The sequence below is a fragment of the Lagopus muta genome, chromosome 8 (assembly GCF_023343835.1).
Source record: "Lagopus muta isolate bLagMut1 chromosome 8, bLagMut1 primary, whole genome shotgun sequence".
NCBI classification, from domain to species: Eukaryota; Metazoa; Chordata; class Aves; order Galliformes; family Phasianidae; genus Lagopus; species Lagopus muta.
Window position 1 is genome coordinate 17781976 of NC_064440.1, and position 22831 is coordinate 17804806.

General features: G+C 36.4%; 1 protein-coding gene across 1 annotated transcript in view; it reads right to left on the bottom strand.

Annotated features, from left to right (window-relative positions):
- Window positions 1–22831, bottom strand: part of STK39 (serine/threonine kinase 39) — an 87200-nt gene that overhangs the window by 25020 nt on the left and 39349 nt on the right. Inside the window, 3 exon segments of the mRNA XM_048952335.1 lie at window positions 9589–9656; window positions 11000–11032; window positions 11132–11254. Of these exon segments, the coding sequence (XP_048808292.1) occupies window positions 9589–9656; window positions 11000–11032; window positions 11132–11254 (224 nt within the window).

A 22831-nucleotide genomic window follows, 5' to 3' on the forward strand; every position in this document is an offset into this window, starting at 1 on the left:
ATAAACAGCTGCCTAGATTGACATGGTTGTACTGGACAAGTCCTAAGAAGAGAAGAGAGATTTCAGGCATCCACATTTCAAGACACAGACTTAGAAATGACTACTTGATAGTCTAACTCCTGCTATATTAAGCATTCCACACACTTGATAGATGTACACTGATGAAATATTGCCTGATGTGTGAGATCAAGAACTCACGTTTGTGTAACGATACCACTGTAAACTGGAGATGTTAAATGTTGGTATGTCTTCTGTCCTTCAAAATGAGATGTAAATCACATGAGATTCAAGAAAACTGTGTACATTCTTCCTTCATGAAACAATTTTTAAAAACTTAATGTAATCCAAAAGAACGGTGTGTGCATGTGTGTGTAACAGCATACATTTTGTCTCTGCATCTCTTGCTGAAGAAAAAAAAAACAACACATATTTATACAAAGTTTAGCCTTGCAGGCGCTTTTCTCCTCCAAAATTATTTGAGCTGAATTAAAACTAAGATGGAAGCAAACTAAGTTATGCTGGCAGTAAAAAAGCAATTCAGCTTAGGAAAAAAAGGGCAAGCAGTACAGCATTTGCACTGCCTCATTGCAGTTGCCACTGTAATTAAAACGGCAGAAGCATTTAAATGACCAGTTCATTTACACTGAACGAAGAAAAAAAACAACAGAAATTCATGTAATAATGGAGCTGTCTAATCAGAGTGAGAGCTAGGCTGTACATTCTGGAGATGTACCCATTTGATCTCCATTACACGTCTCTGGGGCAAGATCTTTGCGTGTACAATGCAAGAATTGCAATTGCAGGAAAAGCCCAGAAGACAACAATTAACAGGCTTTTTTTTAAAAGAAGAATTTTGTTTCCATGTTTTCCTTTGTTATTCAAATGGAGGGGGGAAGGAGGGTGTATTGTTTGTCCCTGCCAATTGGTATTCAAATTTAAAAGGTCATCTTCCTTTTCACAACTATTTGTCATTCATTTCTCACTTTCACGTTCTTAATGTACCCGGAATCCCGCAGAAAAATAACCAAAGAGCTAATAAAGGGAAGTCTGTTTGTTAAGCTAATTTTGCAAATTAGAACTTTAAATCTCCTATTGGATCACATAAATACAATAGAAGAGAGTATTTACTGTAAAGAAGCATTAGCCTCCTGAGGATTCACCGCATGATTACATAAATCCCTTTCTGTTTAACACTGCCATGCTCAGCTACCATTTACTAATCAATATCCAGGCTCCTCCACAACACACCACCGCACTCTCGGGAGCAGATTATGTCTATTCAGCATTGTGAAGAGAGATGGCTCTTTTCAGCTTATTTCTAATGACTTCAGTTAAGTTCTAGATTAAATGGAAGGACTTTTTTTTTTTTTTTTTTTTTTTTAAAACTTTCAGTAGCAGCAGAACAAATGACTAAAGTCTGCCAGTTTCCAGATTGCCAGCAACCAGAATGGGACTAAAATCTCCCTATTTCAGGTTGATATCTTACTAATACCTACCCTCTGAAGTCCATTTAAACTTTACCACATACTTCAGTGGCTTTCAAGAAACTTAAGAGTTTACAACTTATTCCTGTCCGTATACTCTATCAGAAGAAGGAAATACGGTTAGCAGAAATTAATAAAAACATTGCCACTACCATTTAATGATGTTTACATGCTCTTACATAAAAGAAGAAATCTGAGAAATGAAGAATATATTTGTAAGCTATTCTATTTCAAGAGGCAGCAGTAATAGGGATGGTAAAACACAGCGAAACCATGATTTCGAGGCTGAAAAGCAGCCAGTGCCATAATCAAGCACTGTCATTTGATTATTATGCTTTTGGAATGAGACAACAGCTATTAAAAATTCTGCTCGCCACCAACCACCCAGGAAAGGGATGTGTTCATCACCACTGGAAGTCACCAAGTTACTTGTATGGGTTGCAACATGATCAGTTCAGAACATGGCCCACAGCTCCCAGACAGTCAACTACTCCAGCAGAAGAAAACTTTACTATGATTTCAGTCAGAGCTAACCAGTCTCAAGCTACATAAGTCTTTAAGACTTCTGTGATAGAAAAAGACGAGAAAGCTCTAGTAGACATCAAAATAACACAGCAGCTCTGCAAGTGTTTGCAATTTTAGAAGCTGCATATGAACATTGGTCCTTCCTCTGTCTGCGATACACAGCCCAAAATCTTCATTCCTCGACACAGAAATGTTAAAGCGATTTATTTATATACCTGAACATGCTTTTAAATTGGGTCTTTCCTCCTTCTGCATCTGCTCATGCCAGAACCTAAATCAAAGCAAAGTTATAATCCCTTCAATTTCAATTCCTTATTATATTCTATGATTTATTCCAAGCTAAGTCAAACAGTAAACACTGGATTAGGTGGGTTTTTTTTTTTTTTTTTTTCAATTTGTTTTTGAATCTCATTTCACAGTTTTACATTTCTCTACTTAGGTCCTTGCACATTTACTTAGTGAAACAAGCATTACCAGTCAAGGCTGGATGTGGCTCCGGACAGCCTGGTTAGCAGTTGGCAACCCTGCCCAAGGCAGGAAGGATGAAACTAGATGATCCTTGAGGTCATTTTCAACTCAGGCCACACTATGATTCTATGTTCCTATGACCTATTTGTGATGAAACGAAGTATTCACTTACATCATCTTTTTGGACCCTCACGCTTCCTATCTGCTCTCATATGAGCAGATGGAAATGGCTAGAGGTCTCAGTTTTATTACTGCAGAGTGGGCAACATTTGTTAAGTTCTCCCCTAAAATTGCTCATTCATTAAAAAGAATTTTGTCACTTTTTTAAGCCATGGTAAGTTTTAATTTGTGAAAAGCATCAATGTTTGTTAACTGGTTGAAATGCACTGAAGAGCAATTTCCCAAAAACTTGAAAACAACAATTGTTGTATAGTGGCACTTTTTCCCTATATTACTTGAGGTTTTTAGTTCATGGCCAGATGCAGTGTATTCAAATGAGCAATATGAAAACTCATTCACTGAAACTTGGGAAGTTTCTTGGATGCGGAAAATCAAAAATAAACTTCGCATATACAGTAAAAAGACAAAATGAAATAAATAAAAAGTTCTACTGGTTTTTAAATTAGCCTCAGCAACATCACATACAATTAATTGCCCACAAAATTTACAATGACAACTATGCAGATTAAACACTTAATTTCCCTGCCATCTAAATATTTAGACATGCAAATCTTGATAACCTACATTTGATAAGAAAAACAAAAACATTCCTTGGTTCAATAATAAACAATTGTAAATACAAACTTTTTTTAATAAAAACATTATCTATTAAGTGATTGTATATAAGCTAAGTTTTAGATGTGGTTGCTAACTAAAACATTTCTCGGTGTTCAATTTTCAGTAAAAATATAGCAAGGCATAAAAGCATTCTTAAATTGTGAATAAGAAATGCACCATTTACCATTTTTAATGAGCAAGCTCTAAAGGATATAGAGGTAAACATGGAAAACAAAATTAGAATCTATAGTTTGATCAAAGGTTCCTGCTTACTGATTTCAGTCATGATTTACTCAAGATTAAACGAGCTATTTAAATCAAGTCCTCCATACTGTGAAAATAAACTTCAGTAACCATATTCACACAGCAGCCTGAGGGAGGACAAATGCTGTAGAGGTGATGACAAAACGTCATATAGGAGAGCACTCAATAGTGTTATCAGAGGTACAGTTATTTCAGGAATTCTATAGTTTTGTTACTGGATTCATTTCCAGCTTGTAGAGTAACACTGTTGCTTTCCAGTCATAAATCCACCACGCAGCTGGGAGTTAGTCTGTGAATTTTGTCATTAAATACACCAGAGAACAGAAACCATTCTAAATAAACAAAAATAATGAAGAATGCCTAACCTTTGGTGTAGAACACACATCAGTCCCCCTTCTTGCAAACCAGGGGAGCGTAAAAGTTTAAACACCAGAAAAGCCAGAAAGTGCACCATCAAATAACAAATAATTGAAAAATTTTGATTATGCAGAGTCAATTATCAAAGTCATTCCAGATCTTGCCAAAACAGATTCAAGGTTTTGCTTAATTAGATACTTTGTTCCTAAAAATTAAGCTTCAAACTTCAATACTAAGCACAGCTCTAGGAGGTATCTGCATGCAAGTGCCGTATTTTTGGCAGCAGCCAGGGTGGGTGCCTAAGAAACACCATAAAAGTGGGACATGGCAATGTTTCCTGCAACTGCTGTCCCAGCCACAAAGCATTTGTCATTTAGCAACTGCCTCACATTCATGTCATTTCCAAGCATTTCATAGGTCTCATGAATTTCTCTTCTACATCTTGGGGCAAGGAGTTCCAAAGTTTAACTACATTGTGACTTTTTTTTTGCCGCCTTTCAGCAGCCATTTTTCTCACATTCCTCCAGTTTCTGCATTGAGAAAGTGAATAACCAATCCCATCTCTCAGGCTTTATGCCATTGTGTTCCACACATCATATATTTTTCTGTATAAATATAGATGACTCCCTTCAGCGTTTATGGAATTACTCCTCTTCAAGCCTTTGATTATCCTTGATGATTCTCTCTTTAACTTCTGAGATTAGGCCTGACAGGCAAGAATTGATAAAAAACGCACATACTACAAAAGTTGCAGGAAAGCAAAGATTTGCACAGTGTAATAAATCAGCTTCATTAATATTTTTTTGTTAAAAATACACTTATCTGTAAACAACACAAACTATCAGAATGGCTGCCTTAGCATTCTGCCTTAGCATTTTCTCTGCACACTATTTTAAGTAAGATATGAGATTTTAACTCAACTATCCCATTTGCCAGTGCTTCAAAGTAAAAAAATTTCTATTTGCCCCTTTTGTTCTTCCTCTGGCTTAATTCATCTGGTGCGCAGGAGCTGTATTAAATTAGGTCCTTGGACATTCTAAATTACAGTCAGTAAATTATCTTCCTGTCAAAGGAGCTAATTTAACCATCTTAGATTGCTTCAGATAATTTGCAATTCTTACCTATTAACCATTAACAAGTCTCCTAATTTAACATGAAATGTCTCTGTTATTAATCTAAATAGTCAAATCCTCAGATAGTGACCTTCCCAAACCAGGTGGTTAGACTGGAAATTTCAAGGGTGGTGATATCTCCTTTCTACCATGTCTCCCCAGTCACAGAAGAGAACTGTCTTCAGCCTCTTTACAGAGCTCCTGCCAGGATCCTCTGATGAGAGACATGACATGGAACACACGCAGCCTCACAAGAGAGAACCTGGACTGCAGATTTCGTTCCTCCCCAACACCGAATGCCTGTTCCTCTGTGAAGAAAAGGATGAAGAAGCACCAACATATAACATAACTATAGCTTAGACAGATCACGTCATAGTTATACACATGGCAACAGATCAGACAAAAACTGAGAGCCTGTTTCTTCAATTCATTACAAAATTCAAGCACAGTCCCTTAAATTAGTGAGGATGGAAGCCTTTCGCAAGCTTTGCTCTGTACTACCTAAAACACTGCTGCTAATTTAATTTCTGGGGCAAAGTACTTCAAGACACAATACTGGAAAAGATAGAAAATAAATTGGAAAGAAATGCCATCTCCAACTGAAAATGCAAGTGAAGCTGGTATCACTTGGTCACAGTGTGCCTGAAATTCAGCTATGTCACAAGAACTCTGACAAGGGAAAATATTTCTCTAAGTTAGCCTCACAGAAACAAATACCTTCCCAATTGTAAAGGTATTAAATATAAGTTACGGGTAGAAAAAAATCAGATATTCAAGTTGGAAATTACCCAGACAACAGAATTAAATGCCACCACTCCTACAAACAGCACTATGGGATTCTTTAAAAATTATCTCAGGATTCAGATTGTGCTTCTTACCTACAGCACAACATTTACACTAAAGAGATGCTGGTGGTACTAATTTGGCATTCCCTTCTCAATTACTATTTCAGTCCAACTCTGCTGCTTTGGAAATAATGTCAAAACTTGATCATCCAGCAAAAGAATTACTGAAGCACACTGATTCTTCTGCCAGATTTCCTCCTTTGGGAAGGTCATTTTCAATTTCTGTATATGTTATTAACCTTCACTAGAACATCATTTTGCATTTTTTTCCATACTATTATCATCATCATCTAACATTTGATTTTTTAGGCCTCATGTCTCCTCATCTTTCCAAAGAGAAAAATAAAGGAGCAGTTCCTTCTCCCACAAGGCCCTAAATGTTCACACTGTATTCCATCACAAACTCTCTCCAACTGAGATAGCACCCATGCCAAAGGAGTCAGCAACACTAAAGTATCATCGGTTTACTTCCCCACCATTCCTTTCTTGCCCAAGAACCCTGGGAAAAATGCCCTGTCCCTCACATCCTAGCCCAGCCAGCCCTCATCACACAGGAGGAGTTCACTCATATTCAAGATGCTCACTTTTTGCTGATGTCACCTTACCTTGTCTTTAGGGAAACAAAAGGAAAGCAGTGTTGAGATGAAATCTTCTTGAACCTTCTCTCACCATTTAGTCCCCTTCCTCCTCACATCTCCTCCACCATCAGTCAAGTCATTTGTCTTGTATTTTTCTGGTATTTACATTTTTACCCATATCAGTACTTATTTAAGCCGTAGTTCAAAGCATACTAAACCAGTGTTCTGAACTCATCAAGCTGCAGCAGTTCATATAACTTTATTGCCACAAGCAAATTATTTTAAAAGAAAAAGCTTCCAACATTTTGGATGATGCACTAAGTTTTGAGTCTTCAGATCTAATGTTCACAATGTTTATCTGAATATCAAGCCATACTTAAAAAGCTATATAATGGTAGTTGATGAAGCATCACAGGAAATTGTTTCTGTCCACATACTGTAGCTAACTTGTTTCATAACATGTTAAAATGAACCATAAGTTGTGAAACAAATCCCATAAAAGTCCTCTGATGTGCTCAAGTCTCCATCAGCTATATGACTTAATGATCAATTCACCAAAATACATCAACAAAACAGTTTCAAGTCTGCACTGGAAATGGATAAATGCAGAAATCCCTGTGAATATATTAGCTATTTACTGCATTACAATTCTGAGAGAATGCTGCATGACAAAAAGCAAGCCAGCAATCCGAATTTTATCAACTACCAAATGCCAAAACTAGCAGTATTTTACTTTCAGATGCTCAAAAAAGGGTTGCTCAGTAACTATAACAAAGAACACCATGTAGGGGCCCGCAGTATCTTTTTCCATATACAACTACGATAAACATAAGCTCATTCACCCTGCAATAGCTGTAGGATCAGGATAGCTGGAATGCAGAAAGAGGCTAATCCAGGACTGACTGACCATGACTGAGGGCCTTCCAGATTATATCTTACATTACAGAGTTTATTTTCCAGAGTTTTTTTGTTTATTTTTTAATGAAATAATGCCTCCTGTTACCCTTGCAATAACAAAAAACAAACAACAGTTCAATTAGTGGGAAAGTTTACAGTTATAGTTTAAGCAGTAACAATGCTAAACCCTGCTGTATTCTGAAAACGTTGTTTGCGTAACTTGTCACTTACATTAACTGGAGTGATACAAGTTTGTCAATACGTCACTGGGATGCCAGCCTCAACCCCCCCCCCCCCCCTTGTCCTTTAATTAGCAAAGTGGTAAGATTCAAATACTGGGACTCTTTAGGGCTGGGGAAGAAGAATCCTAATCTACGCCCACCGTTCTGTTACCACAATCACTGTTTTCCTTGAACTTTTTCCATAGATCATTTCCTAAGTTAGCCCACCGCTGACATACCTACCCCCAGTCTCAGTTCTCTACTTAGGTGCAACACTTACTGCCAGGCCCACTATTAATGTACCTACTTTAAGGCCAAATAAGGCAGAACTTTTAAATGGATGTACTGCCACCCTCCCCCCACACATTGTACGCCAACTCTGATCCTTTTCATATGTTCAGGTTTCCATCAGAAGGAAATTCAGATAAAATCTCAAAGATGTAGGATTTCACCCACCTCCTACCACTGAGGCAGGACACGGCCAGAGCTCTCATGGGGCCAGGAACATGCATTGCAAAGCATATCCTCCAGAATATAGGTCAGCTTATATTAGCAAAAATTCACTCTGCAAAATTACGCATCAGATTTTCTTTTTTTTCCAAGAAACAGCCAAGAGTGCTCCCAGACCCCAGAAGGCATCTCCTGTTCATGATTTTGTTTAAGGGAAACTCTTCAGTTCCTAGCACATAAAGTGTTTGGAAAGTCCAGTTTCTGTAGCTTAAGAGCTACAGAAAAAAAAAAAAAAGCATTATCCCTGGCGTTGGACTGTGCTAAAATTTTTGGCTTTTAAATATGCCAGCACTGCAGGTAACAGGATAGAAGCTCATCACTCTACAGGTTTCAGCATAGTTTAAAAATACCCAAGCATCTCACTATTACTTCCACATGTGGTAGTGTAAATTGGTCTGTTTTGTAAATAGTTTCATCTACCTGTATTCAGCAGAAAGATGAAAAAGAATATTGATAGCATAAACTGGGCTGTTATGTAAATGGGACAAGTAAACCAATTCCAAGTAATCTTGAAGTCTTTTCTCTCCCTACAATAAAATTTATTACTACTCCCTACAGTAAACAACCTTTGGCAGTCAATTTTTTTGCAGCTGTCACTAGAAAAGTAGTTTAAAAAAAAAAAAAAGGGAGATAATAGATTTTGGAACTTGGCAGTCATTCTTTACAGATATTTCTTGTGATTATCAACAGTACTTAAGGTTACTGTTTTAAAGCCACTTGCTGTGCAATAATCTGCTATTTTCTGCTAACATACTGGCCAGAGTTCTGTAAATATTTCTCTACTTGTCTTTTTATCCTTTTGTAAGCATAAAAATAACATTTACTTTCACTCATAGAAGCGTTTAGGATGTCTGTGAGAGACTGTTGTTTCTTGTCAACACAAGGAGGACAAAAATGAATTTTAAAGAAGTGGCAATAAGTTTTTTTAACCAAATTAGCCATTGAAGGAACATAGCTATAAATGTAGAAAGAGCCATCAAGTTTTTCAAGACAAATATACTTCTTACACAAGAATTAAACTGCATAATTAAGCATTACCAGCTCCTAGCTTTAAATGGATTTTGACAAAAGGTGCCTTATTTTGACAATGTATAAATTTAAGTCAGACAACATTTTTGTATCCATTTTCTAAAATATCCATCATTTCTCTAGAGTGGCTGATCAAACTTGCCAGTGAAAAACTGCAAGTAGGCAACTTGTAATACAGCTATGGTTTATTTCTGTCAGAGACTGACTGCTGAAGTGTGAAAGAAACTCATTAAAAATCTCTCACTGTGATCCTGCATTGCAAAAGGAAAAAAAAGAAAATACTTAATGAAGGGTACATTTAGCCTGAAGCCACGTTCATATTCTGCTTTTCTTTTTACTCTATTTCAGTAAGCAATTAAAAGACAGCAATTAGTCACAGAAATACTATTCATATTGGCCATACCGGGAGATTAAAGAGGTTAACACTTATTTTATGTTAATATTATGAAAGTAACGAAGGAAATCAAGAATAATAAAGTCACCTTACAAGAAATGTTAAAATAAATAGAAGCATCTCTTACCTTAATCTCAAGACAAGATTCACTGCACATGGTACTTCACTATATTCATCACTAATAGCAGGTTGAGACTATTAAAGAAAAAAAAACCAAAAGCATTATTATGGGTGCCAAAGAAAAAAAATCCTGAAATACTTGCTATACTAACAGTCCAACGTGAGAATATTTCACACATCCCCTAACTCTCAAAAACCTTTTAAACACTTTCAGTAACAGTCTAAAATATAGTTGATAGCAGTAAACTCCTGGATTTAAATTACAGAGATATAAATGACAAGGCCTATATTAAAGAACTGATCAGAAGAGCTTTTAATCCGCCTTGTATCAAAACTCCAGTAACCTTTTAAATAACATGCGCGCAGAGTAACAAGCTACTATACCCATTATTTCTGTATAACTATTTTGGATCATAATCAAGTCTTACATCTACCCATCTGCTAAGAACTAGCAGTGTAACAAAGCAGGTTTCACAGCTTGGGGAATGTCTTCCACTGAAAAATCATACGCATCTTTCACGCTATCACTCCTACCTCACACTGTGTTACTCTGTCCAGTACAGATTGATTTGAAATCGCAGAGGAAATTCTAGTGTGGAATCCCCAAGCTTTATGAAAAAAACAGAAGCATGAGGAACAGAGCATGGGCCCCGAGACATCTCAGCCCTGACTGGCAACTTGTACAGGTGCTGAAGCACATAAGGCACATCATAGGAGGTAACAGAACCAAATCTAGCAGGAAACCCTTACTCTTTGTGCAGATTTCTGTGACACCAATGAAAATCAGAGCCTCTAAAAAAAATAAAAAAATAAAAAAATGCAGGTGAACTGGCAAGCATCACCCACCCACGGAACAGGCATTTTTAGATAGAAAAACCCTTCTGCTGAAAGCCAATCAACTTAAGCCATTATTTACAGCATTGATGCTTCCTATGCTCTCAGAAAGGAATTTTATTACTCCGAATTAATCCACTATGCCATTGTACTGATCTATTTTACTTCATATGGCATTAAGAGTTTTAATTACAAGCTAGACACTGTGATACGTGTCCTGACAATGAAATATTATTTGGAGATCTTTCAGCTACTCCAGAAGAGCTATTATCACTCTGAAAAAAGGCAGCAATTAGTGTGATCCAGTTGAGAAGATTCATTAAAAACAGACAAATTACTTATCTTAACCAGTACTTTGGGCAGGAAAATAACATCACTTTGAATTTCCTATCTATTTTATTCAGTGTGTACTCAAATTAATTTCTACAGGCCCAGCTGCACGGAGCTCTGTCTTCATCAGTACTTGCCATACAAGGCTGCAGAATCAAACTAACACTCTCCCTTCAATTCACATTTTTAATGAGAGAAAATGAAAGAGAGATCCCTTCACTCAAAAGAAAAAAACCTGGAATATACATTTTTACCTCTGTGTTCTCCTCTTCTTTAACTCTTCGTGACTAGAAAACAAATGAGGTGAAGAATTAAAGATTCAGAAATACTAACAATTAAGACAGAACATCTTGCAAACTACCTGTCTTGACACAAATAAAAGTTACCTTCTCCTGAGAAACAGCAGCTTTGCCTTCTTCACTCTTTTCATCCATTTCATCATCACTCCATTCCCAGTCTCCATCTTCTGTTTTGTGGAGGTGACCACTGGAACCAGGCACTCGTCTAACCTACCAAAATATTAAGCGTTCTCCATTAAATAGACATTTCAAGTTTTCAATTGTGTCCTGGTTAATCAGCAGCTCTTCATTATTTTTATTCTATATTATTTTTTAAATTTACTGGAGGAGTCCCTGGCACACTGGAATAATTTCTAACACCAAGGGTCAGTCATTGCATGGGTTAATTCTTCCCACTAGTTCAACAGAATTCACATAGGAAAATGGAGGTGGAGGTAGGATACATTTTACAGCTGCTTCAGAACAAGCTCAAGTAGATGACAACTGCTTAGTACAAACTAAATCATTTCAAGGCAGTAATTCAAGGAAGCAGAGGCTACACAAACAAGGTTGTTCTTGGAATACAGGTCTTGACAACTTTATTTGTTCTGCTAAAAAGCTTTGAAATGTGTAAAAGGCACTGAGGGTAGTTTATAAGTAAAATTCTCCGTTTAAATACAAGGTAGGCGTATGCAGAGTGAAAAGGTAGGCAGACATGTACCACACTAAACTAACTCGGAAAACATCTGTAGATTAATCAGTAGATCAGAAGCCTCATAAGCAACAAAGACTGAGATTCAAATTCAGTTGCCATTTTGTTTTTTTCTGAGCCTGACAACATGCTGGTTTTCCCAGGATCCTGATCAGACTGAGCAAAATAGAAGAACATCCAGCAATTCTCGCCACACATTGTCATGAATTAATGAGACTCGTAAGATCGCTGAAAGCACAACACAATAATCAGAAGTGCCAATGGTGCTTCTCTAATTATTGTACATCACTGAAACAAGATACTAAATACAGTTCATACTGCTCCACTTCAAACACTCATACAGGTAAGCTTCCTTACACTATTAATTCGAAAGGTTTAAAGCATATTCTTTTCAAGTAGAAAAAAAATGATTTACTCAGTACATTGGCATGAGAAAGAGGAATACCAAGTGTTCTCAGCCAACAGAAGGAAGAACTAACATGGCAGAAATAAAAAAGCAGCTGTAGGCCACGAAGAATTATTGTAAAAGACACCTAATAAATTAACTTTAAAATGAAGTTGCAATATGAACTAAATGGTATTAACTCAAAACTCTACATATCCTGTATGTTACTGGGGATACTGTCAAAAATTGCCTGGTTCAAATTGATTCAAATTTGGTTTCACAGATTCCTGTCCATTCTGATGTCATGCTCAGCATACTTCAGCACAAGGATTTAACTTGCTCTGATGAGGTGTCCAACACTGATAGTTGGTAGCGCAGCTCTCTCTCAAAATGGTAATGAATATGTTTTTTAAAAAAGAAAAGTCTGATTTCTGACTAAAATATTACTGGATTTTTTCCCCAACTTAACAAAAATAGAAATAAACTAAAAATAGAAAATAAACTGATACTAACCTTATTCTAAATGCCTCCAGTTGCTACAGGCCACAATGTGTGAAAACACACAGCATGTGAAAGATTGCAGCTTCTTCTAAATTCTATTAGATAGAACTCTGGCAAAATACAGGCAGCATGAAAACAGTATAGGGCACTAGAATTTTGACCCTCTAGAAAAATGTGACATGGGTATTAATGTAATCCTTCTCAATCTTCTTTTGATAGAATAGAGAAAAATAGATGGCTATTTCTCTACTGGATTTGGAGCAATGCAAAGTGGAAATAGTTGTATTTACAATACAAAAGCAGGAGTCTGAATGCAAGGGTCCTCTTTCAAAATCTTGTACATACACAAGCAGGTATATTTGTGTCTCCACCTACACTCTTTAACCCTCTTCCTTCACTTCATATATAAGCCTCAACTAGAGAACAGGGTGAAGCTTCCAGTGTCTCGCCACCTTTCCATAGTCACCTTCCTCTGTCCTTACAATACTGCCCCTTCACTTTTCTCCCCTATAGAATCCATGAAAAGTACCCTACTCAGTTTCTCTGTATTTTGCACTCCTCTGTAACCAAGATGAAAAAAAACATAGGATATTAGGGGAATACTCAGTCACTTAAGGACAAATTCTGTACTGCCATCCCTGTTTCTCAAACCAGGCTTCTAATGCACTGCTCCTACCTCCAGCTGCACAGTAAATGGGCTCTTACTGTCTGCATCATCAGGAATTATCACAGATGCAAGGGAAGGCAGCAGGCAATTCACATGGTTCTTGCAATTACTGATTGTCCTACCAGGAGCAGTCCTGACATAGGCTTCTGTTTAACAGCACGCACATAACAGCACAACATCCCAACAACTACATGCAAACTTACAGAAAGATATAAGCCACAAGCAAAAACAAGCTTTTTCAGATAGAATAGAGTAATTTAGAGACGTTCACAGACTACTTGCACTAACCAAAATCTCTTGTGCATCCATTTTCAGTTGTTCTGGAAACTTGTTCTAAGTAGAATAATGTTAATGTAGCTTAATGATGCTGGCAGAGTCACAGGAAAAAGCTTACTGATGAAGATGGATCGCATTTCAAGCTTTTAAAAAGATTGCCTTTTAATAAGCAATAAACAAATGGCTCAAAGAAAAGAAAGTTACTTCAAAATAAAATACTATGTTAGAAGAAATGATTTTCTTGGAAGGTGTCTGAAGGCAGAAAAACATTAGACTTGTCTTTCATCCATCAGACTCTTTCCCACGAGGACACACATTCAAAGAAAATCGTACTTTCTGCTATAGCAAAATATTCGATCTATTCAGATCTCAAATCAATTCCCTCTTTCCTCCATCATAAACCTATATCACTAATATCACATATCTAATGGAATGATACTAAGTTTATGTTGTAATACATACTTATCATCAGCTCTTTAACACCAGTATCTTTTCAGATTTTCAGTGCATTTTTCAGAGCACATTTTTTAAAATGCATATAAGTAATAACATCGAAGTATTTTAGGAGAATGCTATCATTTTACCATCCTCAACTTGCATTTTAAAAACAGCAAAGAAATAAAACACACTGCAAAAAGTAAAGGAATAAAATTTACAGCATGCAAAGCTTTTTAGGCTTTGAATATGGAGCAGCCAGAGAAACATCTTACAGGATGAAAAATAAGGCAGTAACACAGTTGAGATAATCTAGTAGTTTATCACACTGTGTCAATGGATAGTCCTGGGACATCCACCAGGGCTGCACAATCCTACATCTCCTGGCACCTATGTGGCTGCACACTGAGAAGATTCTAGTTATCACTCCTGGAGAAACACTGACTTTTTCTTTTCTGGAAAAATTCTCTGCAAGATTCACAAATTGAAATAGCCCTACTTGATGTCAAACATTAATGGCTGCTTAAGCAGAGAGGCAGTGAAAAGAAACTGGGATTGCCTCAGGATTCTCAAAATTGTCTACTTTCACCCCTTACAATGAAGCACATTGTGACATACCAGAACACTTCATGCTTTCATTTACACTCTCAGAGCAAAAGACCCAATCAAAGAATTAGTAGGGAGTACTGCTAGCTTCCAACCAAATCAGCTCCTGAATTTAGCTGGCACAGGCATTATAGCTGGCACAACATGAGAAACTGAAATACCATTTTCAGTAGTTGTCCCTATTTGAATGAACTTCAGACAACAGTTCAATATCATCTGTGCTAAGAAAGCATTATAAATTCCCAAAAGTAATAAGGACATACCTATCTATGCAGGCTGCTCTAAAATTAGTACTTCCTATTTATTCCCATGGTACATACAACAGAATAAGCACAGCTGAATTCCCCTGCATGGAAAAAAATTGCACCCATTGACATTCCCTGATGCTTGCTGAACACTTGTGGAGGCCAAACAGTATAAGTATCTGCAGAAGTTTCCATGGAAATAAATAGGTGGCATTTCTTTCAGAGCAACCTATATATTTTTTCTAGATGACAATCACACAAAGTTTTGTTATCATAATATTATTAAGATTGGAAAAGCCCTCCAAGTCCATCTAATCCAACCACTCACCTAGCACCAATATTGCCTACTAAACTGTGTCCCTAAGTACTACATCTACTCTCTTCTGAAACATCTCCAGGGATAACAACTCCACCACTTCCCTGGCAGCCTGTTTCAATACCTCACCACTCTTTTTGAGAGAAAATTCTTCCAAACATCCAACCTGAACCTCCCTGGCACAACTTGAGGCCACTTCCTCTTGTACTGTCATGAGTCATCCAGGAGAAGACCATTTACATTCAGTCTACAAAAACAGGTGTGTAATAGACAGAAACATTTTGATGAAGAATAGTTAGACATATATGTACTAACTGTAGCCTGTAAAACATTCATATTGCACAGTGCAACAGCAGGGATCTGTGCCACAGGTGTGCATCTGTGTCAAAAACATTATAGCATGGCCCATCAGGGGAGAGGAGGGAAAGGTCATCTATTTTCTCCTATCAAACCGCAATCTCTGTGGTAAAGCTTAGATTCTTTCCCTAGGGAGTGAGCAGCATAAGCTTCTTTGAAATTCTGCAGCTTGTAGAAGTTCATTTAAAAACACTGTGGTGGGTCAAAACAGGAGTGATTACAAGAGTTTGTGGGGACCTGATGGGCAACAGAACACTTGACTGTTATCTGAAGTATATAAAATATATAGCTATAGAAAGCTGTGTTCACCCATGTACAACATATTCATCTGTTCTTTCACAATAATCTTTCTGGGTCACTGCAAGAATATATGGAAAAAATGGTTATAGCAGCTGCAGATCTAAGGAGATCACACATACTGGCAGCAATAACACCATCAAGATATTTTCAAATATCAAGGATACCCTACCCAAAATCACAGACAGTGGAACATGATGAATGCCTCACAGGTCATCTAAAAATTCTACTTAAAGAATCTCTTGTATTTCTGACAGAAATTGACTACCAGCTTCTCCTCTACAGAAGTATTTTTTCCTGAAATGCATGTTGGAGGTAATCTTAAGCATTACATATTCTTCTCAAAATAAACTGCTACAGGTAAACCAGTGTGAGTGAACAATGTCAAGTGTATGTGAGATGAAGCATTTATCCTATCTTCTGATATATCCTGGGAGGTAAAAAAAAAAATAGCCTGAAGATGGGACAAAAGAAATTCAGTATCCAAGATGAGTATAATTTGAAAACATAACTTCAGTACTGCCTCAAAGTATACCACACAATAATCAACAAATAAATCTATATTGTGTGCCCTATTTATCAACATTTTCAATGAGATTCAATGATACTTCACCCTTTAGAGATCAGATCAAGATCATCTGATTTTATCTTATAAAAATCAAGTGTGGCATTTCATTCACATGAACTATATATACAATATATTCTTCATCTGTACTGTGTTAAACTCCTGTTCTTTGGGGTGAGGGGAGAGAAGGTGGGAATGGGAGTATTAGGAACATATCCGCAGTTTCTATCACAATTACAAATCCATGATTCAATCTGCTGGAGAGAAGACACCTTTGTAGACCTATGCAAGTCTGAAATGGTCAATGGACTATAGTTCAACTTTCCAGTCATCCATGTCATTGGTGAAATTCACAGAGAAGTTCAACAGCATGAGAATGGATGCTTGTCTTCAACTGTCATCAGCCATTGGACTGTGGGTAGTTTGAATTTCTCCATATTCTCTCATCCTCTTCCAGACTGTTTTATTCTTTTTCCCCGCCCCCCTCCCCCCCCTTCCTCCCCCCTTTCTACATCCATCACTTCAAAAATTAACTTTGTTTCTAGGCTAGTATCACTTAAAACAGACCTCCTTATGCTATCCTGTAAGAAAACTAGTGAGAGATCACTTACCATCTGATTGGAACAAATCACATTCCATTCCTCAGCAAAGCATTGGGTCTTTGGACAAGACCAACAGTTGTTTGCAACTTCCATGTGCAAAGCAGAATAGCTTTAAACCATTAGTAGATTCTTCCATCACCACTAAGTAGTTGCAACACTTTTCTGAGATTGTGATGCAGGTGATCTTTCTTTCAGTGTGGTCAAAGGGAGTACGATAAAGCCTTTCACATCCACAAGTACCAACCAGCCTCAGATAACATACTGCTTTAGTACATTAACCTCAATGCGGAAAAAAAGGTGAACAACAACAACCTTAACGCTGGTCCTAGCAAGAGTACACTGCAGGGGTTGCATTTGGAATATTTTAAGTATTTGGATTTTCTCTATTGCAAGACTGATAAAAGCAAGCATAGTTGTATTTAGCCCCTATGATGACAGCGTTACAACAGTTCAGAACATTCTATTTGCCTTATCTCTGTGCAAACCTCTCATTTTCCAAAAGGAAAGAAATAAACCAACAAATGCAGTGATTTATCCATGTTCACAAAGTAATTCTGAGACAGAACAATGAACCAAAACAAATTTTATATCCCTACAAAAATAAGGAATGTTGCATTCCTTATTTACAAGGAATGCAGTAGCTAAACAGTGGCAATTTCTCCGACAGCTTTAGTCAAAATACACAGCATTGATGGCTCTTTATGCAAGGATTATCTCTCTCAGTAAATAATTCAGAGGGAAGCAAAAACAAGTAAAAACATGTGCAATTCTAATTTGAGTTTTATTGTTAAAAAAACCTAAATGCTCTTTCCAGAATAGAACTACACTAATTCATAACTTTTGCTAACAAAGAACAACAAAAGCCTTGAGCCTAACAAAGACAAATTAACATGTATTAGAAAACAGATTTCACAAATTGGAAGGAGCACATAGGGAGTAAAAAAAAAAAAAAAAAAAAAAAAAGAATTTGAATGACTGGCACTTAAACTGCACCTGGAGAAGCAGTTCAGGACTGTAACTAAAAACAGTTTGTATGAAGAAAAACTTACAAGCCACCATCAAAATCACCACAGCTTTAAAAGAGACAATATGAACACCAGCTGAACAAAGCATGCTTGAATAACGAGTGAAAAAAAATGACTACCACAAAAACATTAAATATCAAATTATTATTGTTTACACCCTTGCTGCTAGTTAGTGGTTATTCCAGTATACATCAGTCACAAAGACAGAATAAAATTATGTTGGCAAAGCTATTTGTCCTCATCCTCTTAAAGGCGGATACAGATAAATATTCCTAACACATAATAATTCATAAGCTTTCCAGGACACAGAATGCTTAAGCAATTGAACATAGTAACCACAAATTCTGATAATCAAAAATTTGTTCAAAAATTGCATTCCAGAGAGATCTCCAGCAACAGAATGCAGAAACTGCCTACATTCCCCAAAGCTTGATAAAAACTAAGGTACAACACAAGAAAATTAAAAAAAAAAAAATGTTGTCTTCTAAGCACTCATGTAGTCGCTGAAAGTAGATATTAGAGAAGCTGGGGATATTAGAGAACCTATTATTCATCTCTAATTCTTTTCCTTCTGCAGTCTCTTCACAAGTTAATTGTTGCAATGGGACAAGGAAAGGAACGAATATTTTCTGAATGTTAAGATCTCTACTTCCTTATTCACAGCTCCTCAAATCAGCAAAGAACTTGGCCCACTTACACATTTAGTATTTTATTCCAGAATCTAATTTTTTGAAAACAAAAATGACACGCCATGAGATACCAATGCATACATGCATAAAAAGCTACTGCATTACAAACATGGCACGGTGTATCATCTACATCACATATAAAATTAGTGTGTTTAGTAAGAGTAATTTCATGCATCTCATCTTATTTCCCATTCAGTAGAAAGATTACTGAACTAATCATACTGATTTTTCCAGTATTTCAATTATTTAAGCTATTCCTACTGAAGTCTCTATGATAACTGAATGTTTGGGGTGGGATTCTAGTCAGATTTATATCTTTTACTCAAAAAAGAGAAGAGGTAACCTGAACATATAGTAAGCAAGATGCATTAGTGTACGTAAAATTCATAGCCCTAACACGCATTAAACATTTCAGTTTCACAGAAGGGAGTTTATCATGCTCGATATACAGGTAACTTAGATCATAAAAGCAATTTGTTCCTAAATTCTTACAGGGAGGCAAATGTGCAGATGTGACTCACTTCACACCTAAAGAAGTCTTTGCGGAACCGTAATCGCGATCATTAACTTCTAGCTACGTAATAGTCAGTGCTGTACTAACCTTTCCACTTGCATTTCTACAGAACGAAATTTTACTTATTTAATAATTTTAACTAAATTCTAGAAATTTTACTGGAAATATCCCATCCCATGAAGTCAGATAGCTTAGCTTTTTCTAGGGACAAAATTTCGTCTTATTCCATGCTGATGTCATTCAGCTACATCTGCTAGTATGCATGCAAGACACACACAATCCCATGCACCCTAGAGAGCAAGCAGGACAACTTGGTTATTTATACATGTTTTTCATTTACTGCATCCTATTCTAGTAAGAGCCAAGATTTTACTGTGAGACAAAGAAAAGAAAGTCCTTGCAGAATTCTCCCTCTTCCAGAGGCAGACATTCAGCTCAAGACACACTGACCAGCAGCAGACTTCCTGCACGCTCTGCTCTCTATTCCAAGATGGTTACCACTTCTGTGGCAGAAAATTAGTTAATAGGTATAGCATACACATGACAGCCATGGCTGCAGGAAATGCAAAACAAATATCAGTTCAAAAAACAAGACAGTGCTCCTTAGGGCTGCTGAACTAAATGCTCTACCTATTCCAAGAAAGCTGATTCATTTTCTCTTGAATTTTAGTGAAATTTTGAAGAAAATCAAGGTGAAAGAAGATAACAGTGGTCTGGCAGCATACCTCAAACTAAGGTTAAAATACCCCCCAGTCAACAATTGTTGGGCACACTGGAGGGGAAATGATTCTACATAAAGGCACAAGTGCTTACAGGATTGTTCCTTGTGATAGTACCTTTCCACTTGTATCAAAAGGCTCTAAGATTTTCATTCAGAAAATTATTACAAAGATCATGCTGTTAAAATTTACACTTTAGAACACTTCCCTATTTATGACACCAATTACACTCAAATATTAATCATCATTACTTCAAATAACTTTTGCAATGGCAGGGAAAAGCTACATTTCAAAATAGCGTCTCAAGTAGCTTTTCTAGCATACAGAAGTATAGAAGTTTTTGGATTCAAGAATAGTGAAACACCCCACAGAAAAAAAAAAACAACAACCACACAACACCACTAAATCTCTTTAGTTAAGGAAAAAAATAAGCTCAAGTTTCCAAAACAATTGACATAAGCTAGGAACACATGCTTACCATCACCTGACCTGGCACACGAAACTTCCCAAGTGTGGGAGTAACCAGCACTTTGCCTCTTCATCCTTTGGTAACATCAATTACACCCCAATTCTTTCAGTAAAAGAGGTGACAGGAAAAGAGGGAATTAATGCTGATCGTAAAGGTGCACAGACTGAAGACAAGATGGGAACCTGTCAACATGAATAAACACAAGCACCCCAAAAGGAATTCCAAAAGAAGCTGACAAAGTGCATTTATAAGCAACTTTTTGCACTTCTGGTATGTTCAAAAAGATTCCCTGATACAGAATCATTTATTTAACAGAATATATAAATATAACAGAAATAAAGATTCTTGGCAGAATTGTGCTTACGTGCCTCAATCAAATTTCAGAGAGAAGACTGGCTAGGAAAACTTCAAGCATTTGCAATTTTGAAACTTTATAAAGCGATGGTCAGAATCAACACTTTTTCAGTGGTTCCTGGAGCACAAACACTGAAGATCATCACTATCTCTCAGCCACAGAAAGTACATCTTAAACATTCCCTATTTCTTTAAAAGATATAGATACATGCAAAGGATTCCAAATCCAACTGTTCAGTGATCCTCAAGAAACTACATAAAGAACTGCAGTTTATTCCACACAACCTGAATAACATTAATCTGACGTACACAATGTATGTATTACAGGTCCAATAGTAACTGGATCCATCAGTTGCTATTTAACATAATAAAAGAAAACATTAAATAGCAGCACACAAGTTTATTACTTGAAGCAAAGAGGAACCCCATCAAACAATGCCAGCCTTAATCTTTCCATAAAATTGTAGTAATGGTTCTTTGCAGGAGAAAGGACATCACTGTTAAACAGATTAGTAGTTTTTATAGAAAATATAAGCTTTAAAAAGTGCTGGTATTATTTGGTAACAGACGGGATACGTAGCTTTTTTGGTTTTGCCCTTCCCGCTGCTTCCACTTAAAAAAAAAAAATATATATATAAAAAATAATATATATTATTTTATATATATATAAAAAAAAAAATATATATATATATATACATACATACATATATATATATATATTATATATATATATATATACATATATATATATATACACATATATATATATATATATATCACAAATCTCAAAAGCTTCACTTCTCTTACAACTTCAGCATAAAGAATTTACCATGCCAATTGCTCCTGTTATTTTACTAGAAAAAAAATATATATATATATATACACACACACACACACTAGAAGTAGCCCATTATAAACCACAGTTTTGGTTTCAGCACATTTTATTATATGTATTTATTTCTCTCAAAAACAGACCAGTTCCCTTTGTGAACATCTTAAGTCTGTAGAGCAATCAGGTTTTACAAATTATGCCTTCAGCTCTCTTGCAAGCCTTTCCTGAATGTTTCCTAAAATACAAAAACAAATTTTAATCTCTATACCTATGCATATTTTTGCATTCCAATGCAATGAAGGAAACCAGCTTATCATCACATTTATCCAATCACGGCACTAACCTTTTACTTAAAACAGTTCTAAATTTAATCACAGTTCAGCATGTGAAGTAAAAGATAGATATTGGAGAATTCACTTTTCTATAAAATATTTTTACACAGAATAACATTAATCTTTTGGCATAACAGCTACACTGTAATCACATTTTTGCAAAAAGAATTTGAGGAACAAGAGCCTGAATTCCCACAAGTATATATCATCCTTTGTTCAGTAGACAAGATGCTTCCTCAAGAGATAGCTAGTCCTCATTTAACCCATCTCTCATGTCTGTGAATGCCTGAATCCCTTCGCTGTGGGCTATTAAGTTCCCCTGAGTTCATTATTTTGGAAAGTTTCATTTTTATTCTGTTGTACCACTGCCTTTCTAAAATAACACCCGAGTAGTTCTAGTCTGTAAGAACTAGAAGGTGGTAAGATATTAAAGTTACTTGATGTTTTGACGTTTGCATTCCTTCCTCTTAAGCCACTCTGTATAATAATACAAGTTACAATATAGGAAAAATCTTCCGTAGTTTTAATTTGTGGGTTTTTTTTGTTTGTTTTGTTTTTTGTCCCCACTTAGAAAAGAAGTTAGCCTTGACTTTAAGTGCTTCATGTTCAGGAATGAGCTTTTTAGGCTTGTTTTTTGTTTGTTTAATTGCAGGGTAGCCTAAGACATTGCCAGCAAGCAGCTAACATGGCATAGAAAGTAATTCTACAATAATTCCAACCTTTTGGGTCCAGACGCTAATTTTAAACTCTCAACTTGGAATTAGAATTGAGATGTACAAGCCATCACTCAGGAGTACATAAAGCCCCTTCCCTTTGCAACATCTGTGGAGGTTTGTTGCTTTTCTGGGGAGCTTCAAATCTTCTATGCTGCCCACAACTATACATCATGGAAACTTGGATATGATTAGAA